We start from the raw sequence: 24,794 nt of genomic DNA, 5'->3' as shown, positions 1-24,794 counted from the left end.
TTGGACCACTCCTCTGCACAAAACTGTTTCACTGTAGCAATATTCTTGGGATGTCTGGTGTGAATCGCTCTCTTAAGGTCATGCCACAGCATTTCAATCGGGTTGAGGTCAGGACTCTGACTGGGCCACTCCAGAAGGCATATTCTGTTCTGTTGAAGCCATTGTTTTGTTGAATTACTTGTATGCTTTGGGTCATTGTCCTGTTGCATCACCCATCCTCTGTGGAGCTTCAGTTGGTGGACAGATGGTCGTACGTTTTCCTGCAAAATGTCGTGATAAACTCTGGAATTCATCAATGACAACAATCCGTCCAGGCCCTGAGGCAGCAAAGCAGACTCAAACCATGATGCTCCCTCCGCCATGTTTTACAGTGGGGATGAGGTTTTGATGTTGGTTTGCTGTGCCTTTTTTTCTCCACACATAGTGTTGTGTGTTTTTCCCAAACAACTCAATTTTGGTTTCATCTGTCCACAGTAGTGCTGTGGAACATCCAGGTGCTCTTTTGCAAACTTCAAACGTGCTGCAATATTTTTTTGGACAGCAATGGCTTCCTCCGTGGTGTCCTCCCATGTACTCCATTCTTGTTTAATGTTTTCCTTATTGTAGATGTGTCAACAAAAATGTTAGCATGTGCCAGAGATTTCTGTAGGTCTTTAGCTGACACTCTAGGATTCTTCTTTACCTCATTAAGCATTATGTGCGGTGCTCTTGCAGTCATTTTTTACGGGACGATCACGCCTAAGGAGAGTAGCAACAGTGCTAAACTTTCTCCATTTGTAGACAGTCTGTCTTACCGTGGACACATGAACATCAAGGCTTTTGGAGATACTTTTGTAACCCTTTCCAGCTTCATGCAAGTCAACAATTCTTGATCGTAGATCTTCTGAGAGCTCTTTTCTGCGAGGCATGGTGTTCTGAACCAGCCCTCTTCTAGCAAACCCCTATTCAAAAAGAAGAGACTGGAGAGCGTCCAAGGCTAAAAGGCTTCTGCCAAGATTTAATTACGCAGTTAACAAAAACACTAGAGCTTGTCTTCTCAAGCGGAAAAGTTGCTTTCAGCAACCAGCCCCTCCCCAAACACTCCTTTTATAGAGAGCTCAGGGCGTGGTCTCCCTGTGCCTCCTCCCGAGGAGTCCCATAGCCTTTCTTTGTTTGTTCCTGCTCGACTGCCTCCTGCGTCGGGCGTCCTTGAACAGGGCCAGCTGTGGGTCATCATCCTCCGCACTCTCGGGCTCACGCAGCTGAGAAGAGGTCCCCGGCTGAGGACTCTGCAAAGCCTCCAAACCATCATCAGCCGGTTCGTCTCCCTCCTCCCCCTCATCTGAGTCCTCCGATACATCGGACCCGGCTGTCGGACCCACAGGCTGGCCCTGAGTCACAACACTATCCCGCACCGCAGGGCCCTTCCCCCGGGTCTGCCGATCCGGATGCGGTCGGGATGGGAACTGTTGGTGAAACGCAGTCACCAACGCAGGGGCATGAACGGCGGTCGCGTCTTCCCATGTGAAGTCCTCCGGCCCGTACCCTTTCCACTCGATCAGGTACTGGAAGCGACCTTTCAGCCAGCGGGAATCCCTGATGCTGGCGACCTCGTACTCGGGGGTGCTGCCTCCATCACGAGTTCCTGATGGGGGAGGTTCTGCTTGGCGAAGTGGACAGGCCGGTTGTTCGGGGACCAACAAGGACCGATGGAAGACGGGGTGCACACGCAGGGAACGTGGCAGAGTTAAACGATAGGCGACCGGGTTGATGACGGCCTCGACTGGGAACGGTCCAAGGTAACGGTGGTCCAGCTTCCTCGCCGGCCGAGTGGATGGTAGGTTCCTGGTGGACAGCCAGACCCGATCCCCCACCGATAGTGGAGGCGTATCCCTTCTCGACCGATCGGCGAACCTCTTGTAGTCGGCCTTGGCCTTCTCCAGCTGCCGTCGCACCAACCGATGGATCGCCTGTAACTCCGCCATGAATTCGTTCGCTGCCGGCTCCGGTGAGTCCACGGGAGAAAGGGGGAAAAACCGGGGGTGATAACCCACGTTGGCCAAGAACGGTGTCATCTGCGTGGAGGTGTGCTGCGAGTTGTTAAAGGCAAACTCGGCTATGGCCAAATAGTCCACCCAATTGTCCTGCTGCAGGTTAACGTAGCAGCGCAGATACTGCTCTAAGATGCCGATGACCTTCTCGGTACCCCCGTCGGTCTGAGGATGATGCGCGGACGAGAGGCAAACCTTAATGTCCAACGCCCGCATCAACTCCTGCCAGAAGCGGGCTGTAAACTGGGCCCCCCTATCGGAGACGACTCTATCGGGAAGGCCGTGCAGCCGGAACACCTGTTGGATGAACATGCGACTAGTGGCGCGAGCTGACGGTAAGCCGCGACAGGGGATGAAGTGCGCCATCTTGGTCAACATGTCCACCACCACAAACACTGTCGTGAAGCCGGAGGATGGGGGTAGATCCGTCAGAAAGTCCATGGACACAGCCCCCCAGGGTCTCTTGGGCGTTGGCAAAGGCTGCAGTAAACCAGGCGGGGCCCCTGTCGCTGACTTGGCCTGCCTGCATGGGACGCAGGAGGTGACATAAGACTGGACATCGTGTCGGACTCGGGGCCACCAGAATGTACGGGAGACCAGGTTCAGAGTCTTGAACAGGCCAAAATGCCCCGCAGCCGGGTTATCATGACATTGGCTGAGGACGAGTCCCCTGAGTGGCCCTCCTGGAACATAGAGCCGGTCACGATAATACAGGAGTCCATCCGTGACCGACCAAGGCGAATCTGGCCCCACCTCTTCCTTCCGCTGAGCCACCCACGCCTCCTGCTGCTGCGCCTCCCGGATCCGAGCCCGTATATCCACCGGCTCCCGCACCGCAGCAAAAGACTCGACGGGGATCACTGTCCTGGGCGGAAGCTTGTCTTCCACTCGGGTGTACTCGGGCTTCCTGGACAGAGCATCCGCTCTCTGGTTGTGCCCGCTTGGTATGTACCGCACCCGGAAGTCAAACCTCGCAAAGAAGAGGGACCACCGGATCTGGCGTTGGTTCAAATTCCGAGCGGTCTGCAGGCTTTCCAGATTCTTGTGGTCCGTCCGGACCTCGATTTGATGCCGCGTCCCCTCCAGATGATGCCTCCAAGCCTCGAACGCCGCCTTGATGGCCAGCAGCTCCTTCTCCCAGATGGTATAGTTGCGCTCCGAGGGGTTCAATTTCCGAGAGTGATACGCGCAAGGGAAAAGGGTACCGCTGGGCGTCGTTGCCTGGAGTAACACGGCCCCAATGGCAATGTCGGAGGCGTCCGCCTCCACGATAAATGGCCGTTGCGGGTCGGGATGTTTCAAGATGGGCTCCTTCATGAAGGCGTCCTTCAAAGCCTGGAACGCCTGTTGTTCGGGGGCGTTCCACTGGATCGCCTGTAACTCCGCCATGAATTCGTTCGCTGCCGGCTCCGGTGAGTCCACGGGAGAAAGGGGGAAAAACCGGGGGTGATAACCCACGTTGGCCAAGAACGGTGTCATCTGCGTGGAGGTGTGCTGCGAGTTGTTAAAGGCAAACTCGGCTATGGCCAAATAGTCCACCCAATTGTCCTGCTGCAGGTTAACGTAGCAGCGCAGATACTGCTCTAAGATGCCGATGACCTTCTCGGTACCCCCGTCGGTCTGAGGATGATGCGCGGACGAGAGGCAAACCTTAATGTCCAACGCCCGCATCAACTCCTGCCAGAAGCGGGCTGTAAACTGGGCCCCCCTATCGGAGACGACTCTATCGGGAAGGCCGTGCAGCCGGAACACCTGTTGGATGAACATGCGACTAGTGGCGCGAGCTGACGGTAAGCCGCGACAGGGGATGAAGTGCGCCATCTTGGTCAACATGTCCACCACCACAAACACTGTCGTGAAGCCGGAGGATGGGGGTAGATCCGTCAGAAAGTCCATGGACACAGCCCCCCAGGGTCTCTTGGGCGTTGGCAAAGGCTGCAGTAAACCAGGCGGGGCCCCTGTCGCTGACTTGGCCTGCCTGCATGGGACGCAGGAGGTGACATAAGACTGGACATCGTGTCGGACTCGGGGCCACCAGAATGTACGGGAGACCAGGTTCAGAGTCTTGAACAGGCCAAAATGCCCCGCAGCCGGGTTATCATGACATTGGCTGAGGACGAGTCCCCTGAGTGGCCCTCCTGGAACATAGAGCCGGTCACGATAATACAGGAGTCCATCCGTGACCGACCAAGGCGAATCTGGCCCCACCTCTTCCTTCCGCTGAGCCACCCACGCCTCCTGCTGCTGCGCCTCCCGGATCCGAGCCCGTATATCCACCGGCTCCCGCACCGCAGCAAAAGACTCGACGGGGATCACTGTCCTGGGCGGAAGCTTGTCTTCCACTCGGGTGTACTCGGGCTTCCTGGACAGAGCATCCGCTCTCTGGTTGTGCCCGCTTGGTATGTACCGCACCCGGAAGTCAAACCTCGCAAAGAAGAGGGACCACCGGATCTGGCGTTGGTTCAAATTCCGAGCGGTCTGCAGGCTTTCCAGATTCTTGTGGTCCGTCCGGACCTCGATTTGATGCCGCGCCCCCTCCAGATGATGCCTCCAAGCCTCGAACGCCGCCTTGATGGCCAGCAGCTCCTTCTCCCAGATGGTATAGTTGCGCTCCGAGGGGTTCAATTTCCGAGAGTGATACGCGCAAGGGAAAAGGGTACCGCTGGGCGTCGTTGCCTGGAGTAACACGGCCCCAATGGCAATGTCGGAGGCGTCCGCCTCCACGACAAATGGCCGTTGCGGGTCGGGATGTTTCAAGATGGGCTCCTTCATGAAGGCGTCCTTCAAAGCCTGGAACGCCTGTTGTTCGGGGGCGTTCCACTGGAACCGAGTCTTCTTCTGCAGGAGCCGGGTGAGGGGGGCTGTCAAGGCAGCAAAGCCAGGGATGAATGTCCGATAGTAGTTGGCAAATCCAAGGAGTCGCTGAACGTCCTTCACGCGACGCGGGGGTTGCCAACTCTGCAACGACTCGACTTTACTCGGCTCCATGGCGATGCCCTCAGGAGAAATGCGGTGACCCAGGAAATCGATGGTCACCTGGTAGAACTGGCACTTCTCCAACTTGGCAAACAGCCGATGTTCGCGGAGGCGCTGCAGGACCTGACGGAGGTGCTGATGATGCGCTTCACGCGACGGGGAGTAAATCAGGATGTCGTCCAGGTAAATCACGACAAACTGGTCCAACAGATCCCGAAAGATATCGTTCATAAAATGCTGAAACACAGCGGGGGCGTTGGTCAGGCCAAACGGCATCACCGTGTACTCGAAATGTCCATAGCGAGTACCAAACGCCGTCTTCCACTCATCACCCGGCCGAACCCTGACGAGGTTGTAAGCTCCACGCAGGTCCAGTTTCGTGAAGATCTTAGCCTCCCGGAGTCGGTCCAAGAGCTCAGGGATGAGGGGCAGCGGGTAGCGGTTACGCACCGTGATGGCGTTGAGTTTCCGGTAGTCACAGCAAAGCCGTAACTCGCCCGACTTCTTTTTGACGAAAAGCACGGGCGCAGACACTGGCGAGGACGAGGGCCGGATGAAACCGCGAGCCAAATTCTTTGTCAGGAAGTCCCGCAATGCAGCCAACTCGGGCTCCGACATGGAGTACAAACGCCCCACTGGGAGAGGCGCATCAGGGACTAGGTCAATGGAGCAGTCGTAGGGCCTGTGCGGGGGTAATTGGTCCGCCTCTGACTCGCTGAACACGTCAGCAAAGTCGGACAGTTCGGGAGGCAAGGAAACCCCTGGGGAACCCTCCACCTGGCCGGCACAGATATGGCGGGTGTGGTCCACGCACTGCAAACTTGGGAAGGTGACCAAGTTCTGAGACCAATAGATCTGTGGATCATGCGCCCGGAGCCACGCCAGTCCCAAGACCACGGGGAAGTGCAGATCCGAAGTGACGTAGAACTGGATGGCCTCCACATGGGTACTGATGGCCATACACACGGGTTGCGTGGCGGCCGTAATAGGCCCGGACAGGAGCACTCGACCATCGATGGTCTCCACAAGCATGGGCGGATCCACTGGACACTGGGGAACAGCCCATTTGGCCACGAAGGCCGAGTCCATAAAGTTAGTGGTAGCCCCAGAGTCAATTAAGGCATGGACCGGAATCCCCTCTGGCTTGCCAGGAAGGATCAGTCGTGCCTCCAAAATCAAATGCCGTGGAGGTTCACAGGCACCGTCGGAACGGCGTCGCTCGGCGTGGTCGTTGTGGGTTGCCCGATCTTTCACACCGTCTAGATCGGGCTCGGGCCGTTTCCCGATAGCAAAGCAGGGGACTTTCTCGGGGCAGGCTTGGTCACTGACGCCCGCTGACGCTTCTTCGGGCAAGAAGCAGCCAAATGACCAGGGCCCCCACAGTAAAAACACAACCCCTCCGATCGTCGTCTGTCCATTTCTGTCACCGATAGACGGGACCTGGCGGCACCCAGCTCCATTGGCTCCTCCCTCTGGACTGGGGGCTCACGCACAACGGGCGGCAGGGGTCTGTGGGGTGGCACGGCGACTCTTACGCTGCTGCAGCCGTGCATCGATCCGCAGACAAAGATGTATCAGCCCATTCAGGTCTGAGGGAATGTCCACGCGGGCCAGCTCATCCAACATCTCCTCCGACAAGCCATCCTGGAAGGCATCCACGAGCGCAGCCTCATTCCAGGCGGAATCCTGGCTAAGCAGCCGGAAATCGCTGATGTAGGCCTGTAGGGGGCGCTGACCCTGCCTCAAAGCTTTCAGGCGTCGGGTGGCAGTCTGCGCCTTAATTGGGTCCTCATACATGAGGCGCATATGGTCACAAAACCCCCCAAAGTTATCCAACATAGGGCTAGGCTGTGCCAACAGAGGCGTGCCCCAACGAGCTGCATCTCCCGACAGAAGGCTCAACACGAATCCCACCTTATCTCGGTCAGTGGGGAAATCAGCCGCCCTCACGCTGATAAAAAGCTGGCATTGTCCCAGGAAGGCAGGAAACAGTTCTGGATTACCAGCAAATTTATCCGGCATAGCTATCTGACATTTCCTCCTGGGTGGGGGGGCAGCATGTACCTGAGCCTGCAGTTGTGCCACCTGAGTGGCCAGCAAGGTGAGTTGCTGGTTGAGCTGGGCATTCTCGGCAAGAAGCTGCTCCATCGTAGTAATAAGGGGTGGGTGGCTGAAAGCAAACTGTTCTGAACCAGCCCTCTTCTAGCAAACCCCTATTCAAAAAGAAGAGACTGGAGAGCGTCCAAGGCTAAAAGGCTTCTGCCAAGATTTAATTACGCAGTTAACAAAAACACTAGAGCTTGTCTTCTCAAGCGGAAAAGTTGCTTTCAGCAACCAGCCCCTCCCCAAACACTCCTTTTATAGAGAGCTCAGGGCGTGGTCTCCCTGTGCCTCCTCCCGAGGAGTCCCATAGCCTTTCTTTGTTTGTTCCTGCTCGACTGCCTCCTGCGTCGGGCGTCCTTGAACAGGGCCAGCTGTGGGTCATCATCCTCCGCACTCTCGGGCTCACGCAGCTGAGAAGAGGTCCCCGGCTGAGGACTCTGCAAAGCCTCCAAACCATCATCAGCCGGTTCGTCTCCCTCCTCCCCCTCATCTGAGTCCTCCGATACATCGGACCCGGCTGTCGGACCCACAGGCTGGCCCTGAGTCACAACACATGGTTCACATCAGACAGTGCTTCTTGAGACCAGTAAACCCAAAACAGGTGTGTGTTTTTAAAGGGCAGGACAGCTGTCACAACACATCCAATATCATCACACTGATTCGAGTCAAGGTTGGCTCACTCCTGGCTCCAATTAGCTCTTGGAGAAGTCATTAGGCTAGGGCAGGGGTCGGCAACCTCGGCTCTTTTATGACTCGTGGACTTCAACTCCCAGAATTCCTGAGCCAGCTATGCTGGCTCAGGAATTCTGGGAGTTGAAGTCCACGAGTCATAAAAGAGCCGAGGTTGCCGACCCCTGGGCTAGGGATACTTTTTCCACCCTGCACTGTGAATGTTTCCATCTTATGTTCAATTAAAACATGACAACAGCTAATGTTTGTGTAGTATTATTTTAAGCAGACTGTGTTTTTCTATTGTTGTGACTTACATGACGTTTAGAGCGCATTTTATGGCCAATTCATGCAAAACTCCACGTAATCCCAAAGGGTTCACGTACTTTTTCTTGCAACTGTATATGCTTGAGAAATTTATTCCTTTTCTATAGCTCCTCAAAATTTTACAATTTCTTTCAAGGCTACAAAGGAATCAGATGTATAATCACATGTATATTATCTATATCAGGGGTCTCCAAATAGCCACAGCCTATTTGCAACCTGGCTGCGTGAATGATGGGCAGCATGCATGCACATGCAGCTCGACTTGCATGAGTGGTGGGCCGGCATGCATGCACAAGTCAAGCTGCATGTGCATGCGTGTCTGCCCCAACGTACTACTCGTGTGAGTTGAGCTATGTGTGCGTGTGCACAAGACCACCGCTTGCACAACCCAGTTTCGCTCTCCCCCCTCCCCCTCAGCCAGGCTGCCAAGCCACAAAGATTGGGGACTACTGATCTATATAGTTAATAGTATAACTGACAGAATTTAGACTGTATTCTTGAAATTGCATTCAACTGTTTTTGATTTTATTTCAGCTGGTAAGCTAGTACGTTTTCAGCTTTATCACTAGATTTTTTCTTAGTTTTCTTAGTTCATTTCAAGAACTATTCCATTTTGTCAGTTGTTTAGTTATCCTGGTTTATTCTTATTCTTATTTACGTATTAAATTTACGTGCTGTTCATTACACCCAGAGAGGCTCTTGGTGGCTTATCTTGTAAAAACTCACAAGATAAAACATTAAACCATCAAACCAATAAATATTAACATTAAAATTGAGTTAAATTTGACAAGATGGGAAGAAGGGAGCAAGAGGCACACTGGAAGAGGTGGAGTCTTGTCTACTTGGTCCATTACCACCTCCAGAATGATATTGTAGGAGATGAACAGGCTGAGGCTTAGGAAGGGATCAAATGTGTCATGAGTCCTGTGTGCTGGCAAGAGATCTAAATCCAGCCCACCTTGAATGCGCCTCTTATCTTACTCTTATCTACTCCTTGGTGGAGCAGTGGGCTAATGCCTCCTTAAGTAACACCAGCTGCCTGCAATTAGTGCAGGTTCGCATCCCACCAGGCTCAAGGTTGACTCAGCCTTCCATCCTTCTGAGGTAGGTAAAATGAGGACCCAGATTGTTGGGGGCAATTAAGCTGGCTTTGTAATAATGCCGCTTGGGGGGTGTATGAAAGCCCTAATAAGCAGGAATATACATAGAATGAAGGCTACTGCTAAGCTTGTAAGCTGCCCTGAGTTTTGAGAAGGGCGGGATATAAATGGAATTAAAATAAAAATAAATAAATTTACTTGACTGTTAGTTGATCAGAGTTTAAGCTTGCAATAAATCTTTATACTCATTTGAACTGCCTGAATCTCCTGATTTCCTTGGCATTTGACAGATAAGCCCTCAATAATCTAGCTGATGCAAATGCTTTATAAGTTTCAGCAATACACCTTTAACCATCTTTTCTTGTTGTATTAATACAGTCATGGCTGAAATTGTTGGCACCCCAGAAATTTTTCCAGAAAATCAAGTATTTCTCACAGAAAAGTATTGCAGGAACACATGTTTTGCTATACACAGGTTTATTCCCTTTGTGTGTATTGGAACACAACAAAAAAGGGAGGAAAAAAAGCAAATTGGACATAATGTTAAACAAAACTCCAAAAATGGGCTGGACAAAATTATTGGCACCCTTTCAAAATTGTGGATAAATAAGATTGTTTCAAGCATGTGATGCTCCTTTAAACTCACCTGGGGCAAGTAAAAGGTGTGGGCAATATAAAAATCACACCTGAAAGCAGATAAAAAGGAGAGAAGTTCACTTAGTCTTTGCATTGTGTGTCTGTGTGTGCCACACGAAGCATGGACAACAGAAAGAGGAGAAGAAAACTGAGGATTTTGAGAACCAAAATTGTGGACAAATATCAACAATCTCAAGGTTACAAGTCCATCTCCAGAGATCTAGATTTGCCTTTGTCCACAGTGCGCAACATTATCAAGAAGTTTGCAACCCATGGCACTGTAGCTAATCTCCCTGGTCGTGGACGGAAGAGAAAAATTGATGAAAGGTTGCAACGCACGATAGTCCGGATGGTGGATAAGCAGCCCCAAACAAGTTCCAAAGGAATGCAAGCTGTCCTGCAGGCTCAGGGAGCATCAGTGTCAGCACGAACTATCCGTCGACATTTAAATGAAATGAAACGCTATGGCAGGAGACCCAGGAGGACCCCACTGCTGACACAGAGACATAAAAAAGCAAGATTACAGTTTGCCAAAATGTACTTGAGTAAGCCAAAATCGTTCTCGGAAAACGTCTTGTGGACAGATGAGACCAAGATAGAGCTTTTTGGTAAAGCACATCATTCTACTGTTTACCGAAAATGAAATGAGGCCTACCAAGAAAAGAACACAGTACCTACAGTGAAATATGGTGGAGGTTCAATGATGTTTTGGGGTTGTTTTGCTGCCTTTGGCACTGGGTGCCTTGAATGTGTGCAAGGCATCATGAAATCTGAGGATTACCAAAGGATTTTGGGTCACACTGTAGAGCCCAGTGTCAGAAAGTTGGGTTTGCATCCGAGATCTTGGGTCTTCCAGCAGGACAATGACCCCAAACATACATCAAAAAGCACCCAGAAATGGATGGCAAGAAAGCGCTGGAGAGTTCTGAAGTGGCCAGCAATGAGTCCAGATCTGAATCCCATTGAACACCTGTGGAGAGAACTTAAAATTGCTGTTGGGAAAAGGCGGCCTTCCAATAAGAGAGACCTGGAGCAGTTTGCAAAGGAAGAGTGGTCCAAAATTCTGGGTGAGAGGTGTAAGAAGCTTATTGATGGTTATAGGAAGCGACTGATTTCAGTTATTTTTTCCAAAGGGTGTGCAACCAAATATGATGTTAAGGGTGCCAATAATTTTGTCCAGCCCATTTTTGGAGTTTTGTTTGACATTATGTCCAATTTGCTTTTTTTCCTCCCTTTTTTGTTGTGTTCCAATACACACAAAGGGAATAAACCTGTGTATAGCAAAACATGTGTTCCTGCAATACTTTTCTGTGAGAAATACTTGATTTTCTGGAAAAGTTTCTGGGGTGCCAACAATTTCGGCCATGACTGTATCTCTAGATGAATATCTCTAGATTTCTGAGGCAAATGTTATCATGTATGCCTTAAAAGAGTTCCAAACAGGTAACAATAATAATAGAGATGGAAGTTTAACAGATTAATAGATTAACATAGATTTCTATTAATTTAAAAAGAGTGTTTTAATATTCCACAAAGTAAATTCCTTTTATTAATTCAGATTCTAGAGTTAATTGAGTTTTCAGATTTTAACATAACAGTGAGGGGGAAAAAGTATTTCATCCCCTGCTGATTTTGTACATTTGCCCACTGACAAATGATCAGTCTGAAAATTTAATGGTAGGTTTATGTTAACAGTGAGAGACAGAATAACTACAAAAAATCCACAAAAACGCATTTGAAAAAAATATATAAATTTATTTGCATTTTAATGAGTGAAATAAGTATTTGATCCCCTATCAATCAGCAAGATTTCTGGCTCCAAGGTACCTTTTATACAAATAATAAGCTGAGATTAGGAGCAGTCTCTTAAAGGGAGTGCTCCTAATCTCATCTTGTTACCTATATAAAAGATCCCTGTCCACAGAAGCAATCAATCAGATTCCAAACTCAAGACCAAGACCAAAGAGCTGTCAGCTACAAGATTGTAGACCTACACAAGACTGGAATGGGTTACAAGACTATTGCCTATGGAATTATTCGCAAATGGAAGAAGCACAAAATAACTGTCAATCTCTCTTGGTCTGGGGCTCCATGCAAGATCTCAGCTTGTGGAGTTTCAATGATCATGAGAACACTGAGGAATCAGTCCAGAACTACATGGGAGGATCTTATCAATGATCTCAAGGCAGCTGGGACCATAGTCACCAAGAAAACAATTGGTAACACCCTACGCTTTGAAGGTCGGCAGTTTGGCGGGTCGAATCCCGAGTGCCGCGTAACAGAGTGAGCACCTGTTACTCGTCCCAGCTTCTGCCAACCTAGCAGTTCGAAAGCATGTAAAAATGCAAGTAGAAAAATAGGGACCACTACGGTGGGAAGGTAACAGTGTTCCGTGCACCTTTGGCGTCCAGTCATGCTGGCCACATGACCATGGAGACGTCCTCGGACAAGCACTGGCTCTTCGGCTTTGAAACGGAGATGAGCACCAGCCCCTAGAGTCGGAAACGACTAGCACGCATGTGCGGGGGAACCTTTACCTTTACCTTATGCTTTGAAGGACTGAAATTCTGCAGCACCCACAGGGTTTCCCTACTGTAGAAAGCACATGTACAAACCCATCTGAAGTTTGCCAGTGAACATTTGAATGATTCAGAGGTGAAAGTGTTGTGGTCATCTGAGACCAAAATTGAGCTCTTTGGCATCAACTCAATTCACCATGTTAGGAGGAGGAGGAATGCTGCCTATGACCCCAAGAACACCTTCCTCACTGTCAAACATGGAGGTGGAAACATTATGCTTTGGTAGTGTTTTTCTACTAAGGAGAGAGGACAACTTCACTGCAATAAAGGAATGATGGACAGGGCCATGAACTTTCTAATAATAATAATGATGATGAAGTTGGAAGGGACCTTGGAGGTCATCTAGTCTAACCCCCTGCTCAGGCAGGAAACCCTATACCATTTCAGACAAATGGCTGTCCAGTCTCTTCTTTAAAACTTCCAGTGTTGGAGCATTCACCTCTTCTGGAGGCAGGTTGTTCCATTGATTAATCGTTCTGTCAAAAATTTGTCCTTAGTTCTAGGTTGCTTCTCTCTTTTGTTAGTTTCCATCTGTTGCTTCTTGTCCTGCCTTCAGGTGCTTTGGAGAATAGCTTGACTCCCTCTTTGTGGCAGCCCCTGAGATATTGGAACACTGCTATCATGTCACCCCTCGTCCTTCTTTTCATTAAACTAGACATACCCAATTGTACAAACTATTCCTTATATGTTTTAGCCTCCAGTCCAATCTTGGGGGAGAACCTTCTTCCCTCAGTCAGGGCATTGAAAATGGGTTGTGGATGGGTATTCCAGCATGGCAGTGACCCAAAACACATAGCCAAGGCAACAAAGGAGTGGCTAAAGAAGCAGCACAATAAGGTCCTGAACTGGTCTAGCCAGTCTCCAGACCTTAATCCCATAGAAAATCTATGGAGGAAGCTAAAGGTTTGAGCTGCCAAACTTCATTCTCAAAACCTTAGTGACTTGGAGAGGATCTGCAGAGAGGAGTGGGATAAAATCTCTCCTGAGATGTGTGCAAACCTGTTGGCCAACTACAAGAAATGTCTGACTTCTGTGATTGCTAACAAGGCTTTTGCCACCAAGTACTAAGTCATGTTTCGCAAAGGGGTCAAATATTTATTTCACTCATTAAAATGCAAATCAATGAAATGTGTTTTTCTGGACTTTTTTTGTTATTCTGTCTCTCACTGTTAAAATAAACCTACCATTAAAATTATAGACTCTATCTTTTCTTTGTCAGTAGGCAAACATACAAAATCAGCAGGGGATCAAATACTTTCCCCCCTCCCTGTAGCAGTCATTGGAGCATGATCTGATATTGCATTTGGATCAGTAGAAAAGTGATCCATCAGATTTTGTTGCATCTTAGATTTTTGACTGAATTAGAGCTCAGCAGATATGAGGATAATTGAAATCTCTCAATATTTCAATTGTATGCCTCTAAAGGACTAGTGATGCTAGAAGACATCATCTGTATTTTTGCCTGCTCGCACAGTCTGTGAAAAAACCCCTCTCAATTGAATGTATCATTTTTCTCTTTTTTATTCTTAGATAAACGCTTTTGACTAGATTTCCATGCTCCATTTCCTAAATTTCTGTGCACATGCACCTTTTCTTTAGGAATAGTGCAGGGGTAGGCAACCTTGGTTCTTTTATGACTCGTGGACTTCAACTCCAGAATTCATGAGTCATAAAAGAACCAAGGTTGCCTACCCCTGGAATAGTGTACCTTATCTTTTATTTTGGGTATGTTTTTTTGAATATATTTTTGCTGTCCATGTTGTCATCCCACCAAATCCAGTGATGGCTAACACATCACTTTGTTTCCCTGGATTAGGATCTCTAGGTGCTCTGTTTGTTTCCTATGCTCTATTCCACGGGCGTCAAACTCACTACGTTACGTGACGTGTCGTGATGTATTGCAACTCTTTTTGCATTGCCAGCAATGGGGTGGGCGCAACTTCGGCAAATTGACACTTCTATCCTATCCTATCCTATCCTATCCTATCCTATCCTATCCTATCCTATCCTATCCTATTTTTAAAACATCTGAAGTTTTAAGTTGTATCTTATAATTTCCTACAAAAAACTTTTTTCTGCAGAATTAAGAACTGTAAATTGCTAATACTCAGAAAAAAATGTCTTTATAGTCATACCTTTATATAGTGTGCCATTGAACAGGTTGAAATCTTCATTCTCTTCTGAGAATAGCTTTAAATATATAACAGTATATTCATATGTTTAGGATGAAGAGCGTGATCCCTTATTGCACAGCTTCAGTGTTTTGAAAGACGTTTTGAACAATGTAACTGGTAAGTCTTAAAATTTAAAAATAATATTGTGAAGTAGGATATATAAGCAGTACAGATACTCGGGGAAAGTGATCCTAATTTAAGAATAACTCATCTTCTGAAAAATCAGATTTTGAGAGAGAAAAAGGAAACACAATTGTTTTATTGGATTTTAATAAGTAATTTATTATCAATATGTAACATGGCTGTCTTTCACTTATAATTGGTTAGAAAAAATATTCTCTTCCAACCATCTAATTTTACATTTCCTGATTATTTGTTTTCTCCCAATAAGAAATGTTGTACACAAATTTCCTCATTTTGAGTATCTTTATTGTTTTCAGCTTCTTAGAATTTTAAATATATGAGTAGAGTAAAATAGAGCTGGAAGGGACCTTGGAGGTCTTCTAGTCCAGCCCTTTGCTCAAGCAGGAGAACGTACACCATCTCAGACAAGTGACTGTCTAGCCTCTTCTTGAAAATCTCCAGTGATGGAGCACCCACAATTTCTGGAGACAAGCTGTTCCACTGGTTGATTATCCTCACTGTAGTTATGTTTAAGTCCATCATTTCTAACATTTTTATGTACAAGTTCTGAATTTTGTCTTGTAATAACATTTGCATGCAATAATATTGCAGTGTTATACTATGCTTATTTATTTTTCTATAGGATTTAGAACATGATTCCCTTCCCTTCTAAGTATTGAGATTTCAAGTGGTCTTGCTCAATGTAGGTAGTCCTCGAGTTACAAATATAGTGGAGCCTGCCCATTCCATTTGTAATTCAAAAATTTGTGGGAGTGAATCTCGTACCTTGAATGAGATCACTCCCTGCTTGTTAAGAGGATCACAGCTCGTTAAGTAAACACAAAATATCTAAGGGTGGGGAAGGCCATGGGAGGCTTTGTGATTGAACAGGCCCCCAAGGCCTCCCCTACCCAACTAAGATACCTCATGATTCCCTCTCCCTTCCTGCAACACTTACCTTGAAAAGATCCATCTCCTCTCTGTCGCAGTTTCTGCCTTTGAGGGAGAGGACAGTCTATGGAAGGTCCTGGGTGCTATAATATTGCGTGAGTTCAGGCACCCATCCTCTTTTGCAGAAAATGGGAGCCTGAACTCTCCCGGGGTTTGCGGTGCCTATCTCCTGCTCCTGCCCCAACTCACCAAGACAGAGACCTTGGGGAGACTGGAAGCTCCGTCTGTATGCAAATGCAGGCTTAGAAACAGAGTGAAACACTGTTTCTCAAGTGTCCCATTGGCAGCCACATGGAGCTTGCGGTCTCTGTCAGGTCTCCATCTGGGTAAAAATAGTTTGAGCACCTTTGGGGCATTTGGCAACGAAGCATTCACTTCATTTTCAATTGCCCCATAGGTGCTGAAACACTTCTTATCCAAACGGAGACGTGACAGAGACTGCAAACTCCATATGCCTGGAATGTGGTGCTTGAGAAATGGAACCTTTTGCTCTGTTTCTAAGCACGCATTGGCAGTCACCCGGAGCTTGCAGTCTCTGTCAGGTCTCTGTTCGGATAAAAATTATTTCAGCACCTATGGAGCTGCAATATTTGTGATTTTGGGACTTTCTTGTAAACACTAGGCTACGCTTGTGTAACTTCGAGCATTAAAGGAACGCTTGTAACTTGGGGGTTACCTGTACTACCTCAGTTTCTTACTTTTGTAATGTCTTCCTCTCATTTATTACCACAGTCAGCATTCATGTATTCGAAACAAATATTCTTTTTTCCCCTTAACAGCATATCTCATATTCTAAACAACTTTAGCCAGTTGTTCATTAGACAACAATTTTTTTAACAGCTGAAAATTATTTCACAAAATATCTTTTCTTTGGCATTATTTACACCTAAAATTGGTTATGGTGGTAACTTTTTATAACTCCCAACATTTCTAACTGCTTATTTTTAAATTTCTTGCTTTTATTTGTATTTTTTCAGCATCTTGATTCGTTTCTATATTATATTAGCACATAAAAGCCTTTGTTCCTCATTGTGATCCTTTATTGGTGGCATCACAATGTTGTTTAGGTGGATGCTCTTTGTGGTTTCATTTTTTATTTCTATTGGGCCAGATAGATATACTTCCATAGTAAACAATGTGATAAGAGTATTCTGCTGTTCTGTTTTATAAGAATACTTTGGGTTCTTTTTATGACATCCAAAAACATTCTTGAAAATAAAGGTTTTGCTTGAGGTTGTGCTTTGCTTTGCAATATACAAATTTACTATACATTTAAGTTAAAATAATCTATATAATATTAAAACTCTAGTATCTATAACCTTTAGCTGGATAAAACATTGCATCATAGAGCAGATTCAAACTTTTTGAATCAAAGTGCTTCAAACGGATTAATTTATAGAATGCATCCAAAATCTGGGACCCATGACTCCTGCGAAAATGAAATTTAATAAATTTTATAAAACATTTCTTGACATAAAAATTATCATAAAACATTTTATGACATAATACAAAAGGCCACAAAACATTTCTTGATTGACCCTTTGACTCTGCTATAAATTTTATCATGGACACTAACCTTCAAGGCACATACATCTGTGAGTATGTTCCTCAAATTTTAAGATCTTTTCAAGTACACTAGAAGCTCTGCCATTGTTGAAGGTGTTGAGGAATCTGGTAAGGAAATATCTGAAATGATGACTCGAGGTCACGGGTTTTCAGGTATAAAATAAAGTCAGCTGACATGTAGATTTTGTCTAACCCAAACTCCTTCCCTGCAAAAGTAATGGGGTTAAGAGCTGGAGATCTGAGCATTTTGTCCTCCAATGTGCTACATTGTATGTTTAGAATAAATTATAGCTTTACACTGTGTGGCATTTAGACTTTAATCTTAAAAGATTAAGAGTTGTATTTCTAAATCTTTGGTCTGCTATTACCTTATTCAGAGGTACATTTGAATTTGTAGCTTTTGTTGAAGTATAACTAAGGGTTTTATAATGTGGGCTTCTTACTGTATTGATAAGCTGTACTGAGTAAATGGGTTTATAAATTGTTTGTCAGAATCCATTTATATCACATTCATAAATGTATGTTTAAAACATTATTCCCCCCCTTCCTAGATTCTGCCATCTCCCGAGGAAGGAGGAGTGAATGTGGATTCAGCCTGCCTTAGGTTATTTCAAAGACCAAGGGAAACCTTTTGAACTGGGGGAACAAAGGGGAGGGTTAGGGAAGGAGGTATCTGGCCTGTGTCTCCATTTGAATCTAAAGGAAGAAGGCAATAATTGTAAAAAGTCCGAAGATCTCTTTTTCCCACGTAAGGGATGACACGAAGTAAATGATGGGGGGCTGACCAAATGTGGTTGAGGGAAGGGGGGTTGAACCGGGAACTCCTTATAAAGTCTCAATCTGTAAAACAATACCAGGTCCCGTCTTGTATTTCCGCAACCAAACATGTCCTAGTAAAAATTCCTTTTGGACTAGAACTGACTCCAAGAGTTTTTGTTTTCCTCAGACGTGGATTGGTGTGGGTCCTGACATTGTCTTTAAAATTTTATGCTAAATGCAGGAAGATCTGAAGAATCTTCATATTTGGGTTTTCATGCACTTTTACTATTTGTATATTTAAGAAAATTGAGTACAATTTCCTTCTTTTTATATGTTTATTCGGTACTAGTGCTATTTTTTATTTAATTATCAGTTATGTATTAGGCTTGAATTCACTAACATACATTCCTTTTCTCTGTTCCCATATGTGGCATTCAGAATTTCATCAGAGATCTGTCCACGTATACAAGTGCCTAACTGATTTGTTTTGTACTTTATATGCTTTTTTCTGTGAGTAGACCATAGTGTATGAGAACCGTCCCCAAGTGTTTGGAAAAATGTCATAGAATAGATGCATTATATAGTAAATCTAAATTATATTAAAAACCTAAAATGCACTGTTATAGTTCAGGTATGCCAGCAGTAAAAAATATTTACCATATCAGATTTACCATATCATACCATATTGCATTACCTAATCATTTATTGGATTTGGCTATATGCCTGTAATAAGAAGTTTCAAATGTGGAGATGCTCCCTTAAAATGTGTTCCTTCTCCACTGAATTATATAGGATAATATTTTTGTTTTAACTCTGTTTTCTTATTGTAGTTCTCCATCTCTGAAGAAGTAAAGAGAGATGGAACTATATTATCATTAAAAGCTGCCCACCCAGTCTTGATTTAGAGAGCTGAAATCACAGATATCAGTTACTAAGTTGGAACTGTCTCCTGTGGAATGTAAATTGCTCCTGTTCTGTGAAAGGTTTTAATCCCAGCTATCCAAAAGTGAACTATATTAGTCTATGTTGATTTCTTAAGGAAATATGTGTGATAGAAATAGAGCTAATCCAAATATTGGAAGAAGTGAACAAGGCTACATTATGACCTATGATTAGCTAAGCTAGTTCCTACTTTCTCTCACCAGAAACAAAAGAAATAATGAAAGCTTCATTTTGAGTTTGAAATTCATTCCATACTGTAAGGTCCTGCCTCAGCTAGCACTCCCAGGAAAGCAGAACTTCTGAAACTGGCATTGTTTTAAAACAAACTTTTATTGAGAGATAGTGATAGCAGAATAGCAAGGCAAGATCTGAATAATTCCTGCATAAAATGTTACATTAAAACTCTCCTTTCAAACTTCTCCCCTGTGCCCAACTGTCCAGTTTGATTTCAGCCAATCTACAGGTGCAAAGTTGTTATGAGAACAGGAGTGATGAAGCGCAGTTCTCGGGTGTTTCATTTTCTTCCCTGTTCTTTTTCAAATAAAGATGTGAATGCTGATCCCTCTTGAAACAGCCAGAATAAACAAATGAAATGGGATTAAACAAACTACTTTATTATTTCATGCTTCCAATGTCAATAATTCACGGTTACAGCACTGGTCCATCCGGAATGCAAGATTGAAATTTGAACCCATTTCATTAAGTAAAAAAATGATGAACTTTCCATCCTGTGCAAAGTTACATGATGAAGATGGAGCGTGATATTCCCAGCATGCCAGGGTTCATTCAGAGAGACAGTACAAAGACAAAGGCAAGAAGTCCTGCCATAAACTATGAAAGCTCCACCCACTTAACTAGAAAGCATGGTATTCACTATACAGCTAGACTACAATTCCCATAAGGCATCTGTTGAAATAACGTTTAATCCTATAAATGCTACATAACGTTTACTTTTGGAGAAGCTCTTTACAGTCTTTGCTGCCTGTCCACCATCTTGGCTCTATTCTCTATAAATGCTACATGTTCTTATATAGATTGCTGCTAAGATCCTGTATTAACCCTGTAAATGCTGAATACACTAACACAGTTCTTTTTTTATTTAAAAAGTTTTACAATACATTTTGATTTTAATCCCCCCTCCCCCACCCCTATCCAACCCTCCCTATCCCTCTCCCCCACTCCCTCCTCCCCCCCCCCGACTTCCCAGAGCTAAATACAGGGCATAAAATCGAAAAACAAACATAAACACCCCTATGTTATCAACAATAAACTATAAATTCTATCTCTCTCTAGCTCATATAAAATGAGTACAAACAATATTAATATTACAAATAAAGTAGAAAAGAAAAAGAGGAAAACAGAAAAAGAGCTTTACTCAAAATAAATTTTCTTAATCCCAGTCCTTATTCATATTAATTTCAAAAAAGAAAAGAAAAGAAAAAAAACTTTCACCTGCTATTTGCATTCTCCCACCTTTCTCTAATTTCCAAACAAATTCTCAGTTACGCGCCAAAAGCGCCTATCTCTGTTAATCTTAATAATCTCCGACCAAACTAAACTATGATCAAAAATAGTTCTTGCATGTATCACGCCAAATGTCTCGCAGTTCCAAATCATCCTTAAGTTCAAATAAAAGTTCAAATAAAAAGAGTATATAAAAAAAAGATTTAGGCAATCTCTAAGACAACTTGTTGTTAATTAGGAGCTTACATACCCATTCTTAGTTCAACACATACTTTAAGTCCATAACCCTAATATACTTTTCTAGCAAGCAAATAACATCAATCTTAAATTGTGTAAAATATTAAAAAAAAACTTACTTTATCCTCTATAATAATTTTACTCCATTGACATTCTAATCTAAAAATTTAATCAGCAATCTTAACGCCCCAAAACTTTTGGAGCACCTCTGTCATGACCCCCAAAACTTCTTTAGACCGCTCTCCTCCCACATCTTCACTGTAAGCACACTTTGAAGATTCCATAACTTTCTGCTGGTCTTGCTCTTGCTCTCGTCTTGCTCTTCTTAGGGCGGCACGCGTCATCTTCTGGCCTCCTGCAGCAACCGATGAGACTGTGACTTGATCCCCTCCAACACCATTGTCCTCTGTCTGTCTATCTGCAACATCTTGAAGCTTTCCCACACCGTATCCTTTTGCAGCTTCCAAAAATGATAGGGGGGTTGCTTTTAACACATTACTATAAAAATCACGTGCCTGAGCCACAGTAACCAAACGATGTCTTTTACCTTCGTGCGTCGCCACCAATCCAACTGGAATCTACCATCTAAACTTAATATCACGTTTCTTAAGTTCCTGTACTAGAAATGCAAAATCTTTCCTTCTCCTTAGGATCTTCGGAGGGATCTCTTTTAAAACCAAAACTTCTTGCTCAGCCACTACCAAATTAGTATCATAAGCAGCTTGAATGACTTCATCTCTAATTACTCTCTTTGTAAAATAGACCACCACATCTCTGGGTAACTTCCTCTGTCTTGCAATCCATGAATTTACACGAAAAACTTTGTCCATATTTCCCTCAATTTCAGATGCTGACTGGCCCAGTACCCCTTCCAGAGCCTCAGAAATCAGCTGCTTTAAATCTTCTTTACCATTCTCCTTTAAACCCCTAATTCTAATAGCATACTGCATCTGATTATATTGAACAAGGCTCAATTCTTCGTCCATTTTATCCCTTATATTTTCATTTTCTAATACCTTTGCTTCTAATATAGAGTTCTTTTGACTGAGATCCTCCACTTTTATATCCAGCTGTAGCACACATTCAGCTACGTATTCAACCATAGACAAGATGTCCACCCTCATTGCTCTCAGCTTCTCTTCCATCTTCTTCTCCAATTTCTCCATTTTCTCCTCCATTTTCTCCTCCAGCTTTTTCAACTTTTCATCCATCATATCAGACATCAATTGTGCATGCTTTCCAAGAGCGTCTTGTAAATCCTTAAGCGTCAATACCGGGGGAGATGCAGGAGGAAGCAAAGCTTGCAATGAGGTCTCTTGCACCAGGGAAGACCCCGCATTCCGAAGAGCTTTAGATGTTTTAGCCGCCATCTTCCCCCACTTTCACTTATTACGCACTTTCACTTTAAAGCTATAAAATCCATTGAGCTAGAGAGTAAAAATAAAGAGTCCACTTCACCTTGACCTCCTGTACCGCTCTGCCTGCATCTTGATAATCAAAAGTATTTCCTTTTGGCAGGGGTGGTTGCTAACGCCTGGCTCTGCTCCAAAAATCCCAGAGCAGAGGCGCTGCGCAGCTCGGAGCAACCCAGGCTTCGGGGGGGCTCATCCTTCAGCCGCCCAAGCTCTCAGCTCAGGCGGCCCGGAGAGCTCAACCCCTACCTGGGGCCTCAGCCCCTCCTCCCGAGGAGGGGGCTTCAAATCCATCTAAACAGCTGATCGACGCTGTTTACGATGGAAAAACACAGCTGCGGAGCGGGCAGCCCGAAAACGGCTGTCTTTCAGCGTCGCGTCGCCACCGGAAGTCCTGAATACACTAACACAGTTCTTAATTCCTAAACTAGATATAAAATGGAGCAGCTGAATGTATACTGGTCCAGCACACTCCCCGCTTGGAAATATTAATTTCTAATAAAAAACAAGGTAAATACAAAACATGCATAACTATAACTGAAATAAGCAAAGTGTTACATCAAACAATGCAATCATGAGGTAGACACAATATGCATAGTTCAAGGTTCAATCTTCAAGTTTAGTCTTCTTCAGCAACAGGATCAGTTTGGTGATCAGTCTGGTGTAAAGCAGTTTAATGAGAGTCTGCGAGTCGCGACCCGACTCTTGTGGTTTCACAATCTGGACTTTGACTTGGCGAACTAGTCCATCAGAGCTGGGTAGGACCTGGTACACGCCCCATGGGCCAAGAGCTCCGATGGGCGTCCTTGTCTTTCAGCAAGACAAAGTCTTCTGGAACCAAAGGATTCTCAGGAACAGAAGAGACTGGAACCAAAGGATCTTCAGGAATGGAAGAAACTGGAACCAAAAGAATCTCAGGAACAGAAAAAACTGGAACCAAAGGACCTTCAGGAACAGAAGAAACTGGAACTGAAGGATCTTCAGGAACGGAACAAACTGGAACTAAAAGAATCTCAGGAACAAAGGAAACTGGAACCAAAGATCTTCAGTAACAGGAGAAACTGGAACCAAAGGCTGAGCATTGATGATAGCTGCATCTTCTGTCATGAGGGTAGGAAGGACCCCATGCATCAGTGTGGTTGTCTTAGTCAACATAGAGTCCAGGGCACAGGTCTGCAACCCGCGGCTCCGGAGCCGCATGCGGCTCTTTCAGCCGTCTCCTGCAGCTCCCAGTCCTCTGCCATGTGCAGTCCAAAAAAAAAAAAAAAAGTGGGACTAAAAAAGTTCAGCCAATCAATTCAAATATGCAGGGTAGGTGCATATCTAGCCTTGGCTCCACTCTTCAGTCAAACCCTGTTCTGTGCATGCACGCATGTACGCACATGCACACACATTTTTTGCTGCTCCCAGTTTTTCCTTTTGTGAGGGAACCAGTTCCGAGTGGCTCTTTCACTGTTTCAGGTTGCTGACCCCTGGTCCAGGGTTTTGCGGGCTATGCCAATCATGCACTTCCATGCTGCTCCCATGTGAGATGCATGGGGAGGATTGAATGTCCAAACACAATTTTGGACCTTCAGGTATTTGTCAATTACTGGGTCATGACAAATGCCTGCATCAATCTGCAAGGCTTCTGCAAAGTTAGTTCCTGGAATGCTAAGACAAGTGAACAAAATAATTACCGCAATGCCAAATATGCGGGGTCTCCTTTTGTAGGAGCGTTTAAGGCAGGCTGGTTCTAGGGAACGGCTAGCAGGCGGTTTCTCTTTCTTTGCCCATTGCCAACAAGCAGATGGTCTGGATGGACACTTTCTCATTCTGTCTGAGCAATTTATTGGGTGCCTGAGATCGAACATTGGCATGTTGACCTGGATCTGGAAGCGCATATGCTTTGGTCTCGATGACATCAGGCTGTCTGGATGAGCCAATAATTCAGGATCCTTTAGCCATACTGAGTCTGCCAACTGTGATGCAGAAATGGACCACTTAGCTTGGTCTGCCAGATTCGGATCTGTTGGCACATGTTGCCACTGCTCAGGGCTTGGAGATCTTTTAATCTTTCCTACTCTATTGTTTACATAGACGTAGAATTGTCTGCTTTGGTTGAAAATACAGTACAGCACCACCTTGCTGTCTGTGTAGAAGGTGGTGGATTGAAACTCAAGGTTCATTGCTTTAGTTATCAGGTCTGCTGCTTCTATGGCTAAATCAGCGCTACAGAGTTCTAATCTGGGCATGGTGTGACCTTGTAGTAGTGCTAGTTTCACCTTTCCAATGACAAAACAGATGTTGCAGCTCTCCTCGCTGTAGACTTTTAAGTATCCTACATCTGCTATTGCCTTCTTTGAAGCGCCTGAGAACACGGGCAGCTCTTTGTTGTGGTGGGAAGTGAGAAGGGAACATGCATGCTCTGTACGTGGGCGCTTTTGAGACAACTTAGGGATTCACACCACATCTCCCAGTCTTGCTTCTGTTCTGGTGGGAGCGACTTGTCCCAGTCCGAGACATGTTGGGAGAGTGAGCGCAGAAGAAGCTTTCCTTGGGCTGTTTCAGCAAAACTTAGAGGGTTGAACAGGCTGTTTACTGTAGACAGGACTCCTCTTCTTGTGAAAGTGTTGTCTTTCGCCGGGGTTCTAAAGGTGAAGACGTGGGATGCTCTCCCATTACTAAGAATCACAAGTGTGAAGCATTCTTGGTATGGTTTCAGGTGGGTTGCTCTCCCATTACTGAGAATGGGGGTTGTTGAGAT

At 45.4% G+C, this 24,794-nt stretch overlaps 1 protein-coding gene across 5 annotated transcripts in view; it reads left to right on the top strand.

The window, feature by feature from the left end:
* The window catches only part of GBF1 (golgi brefeldin A resistant guanine nucleotide exchange factor 1), a 343,732-nt gene that overhangs the window by 17,449 nt on the left and 301,489 nt on the right, over window positions 1-24,794 (top strand). For all 5 annotated transcript variants that reach the window (XM_083364149.1, XM_083364148.1, XM_083364146.1 and 2 more), the window contains exon 3: window positions 14,645-14,711. In XM_083364149.1, coding sequence (XP_083220275.1) covers window positions 14,645-14,711 — 67 coding nt within the window. The remainder of the gene's footprint in view (window positions 1-14,644; window positions 14,712-24,794) is intronic.

Source organism: Vipera ursinii, assembly GCF_947247035.1.
Source record: "Vipera ursinii genome assembly, chromosome: 5".
Classification (NCBI taxonomy): domain Eukaryota; kingdom Metazoa; phylum Chordata; class Lepidosauria; order Squamata; family Viperidae; genus Vipera; species Vipera ursinii.
The sequence above is the reverse complement of the archived record's forward strand: the minus strand, read 5'-3'. Positions and strand labels throughout refer to the sequence as shown.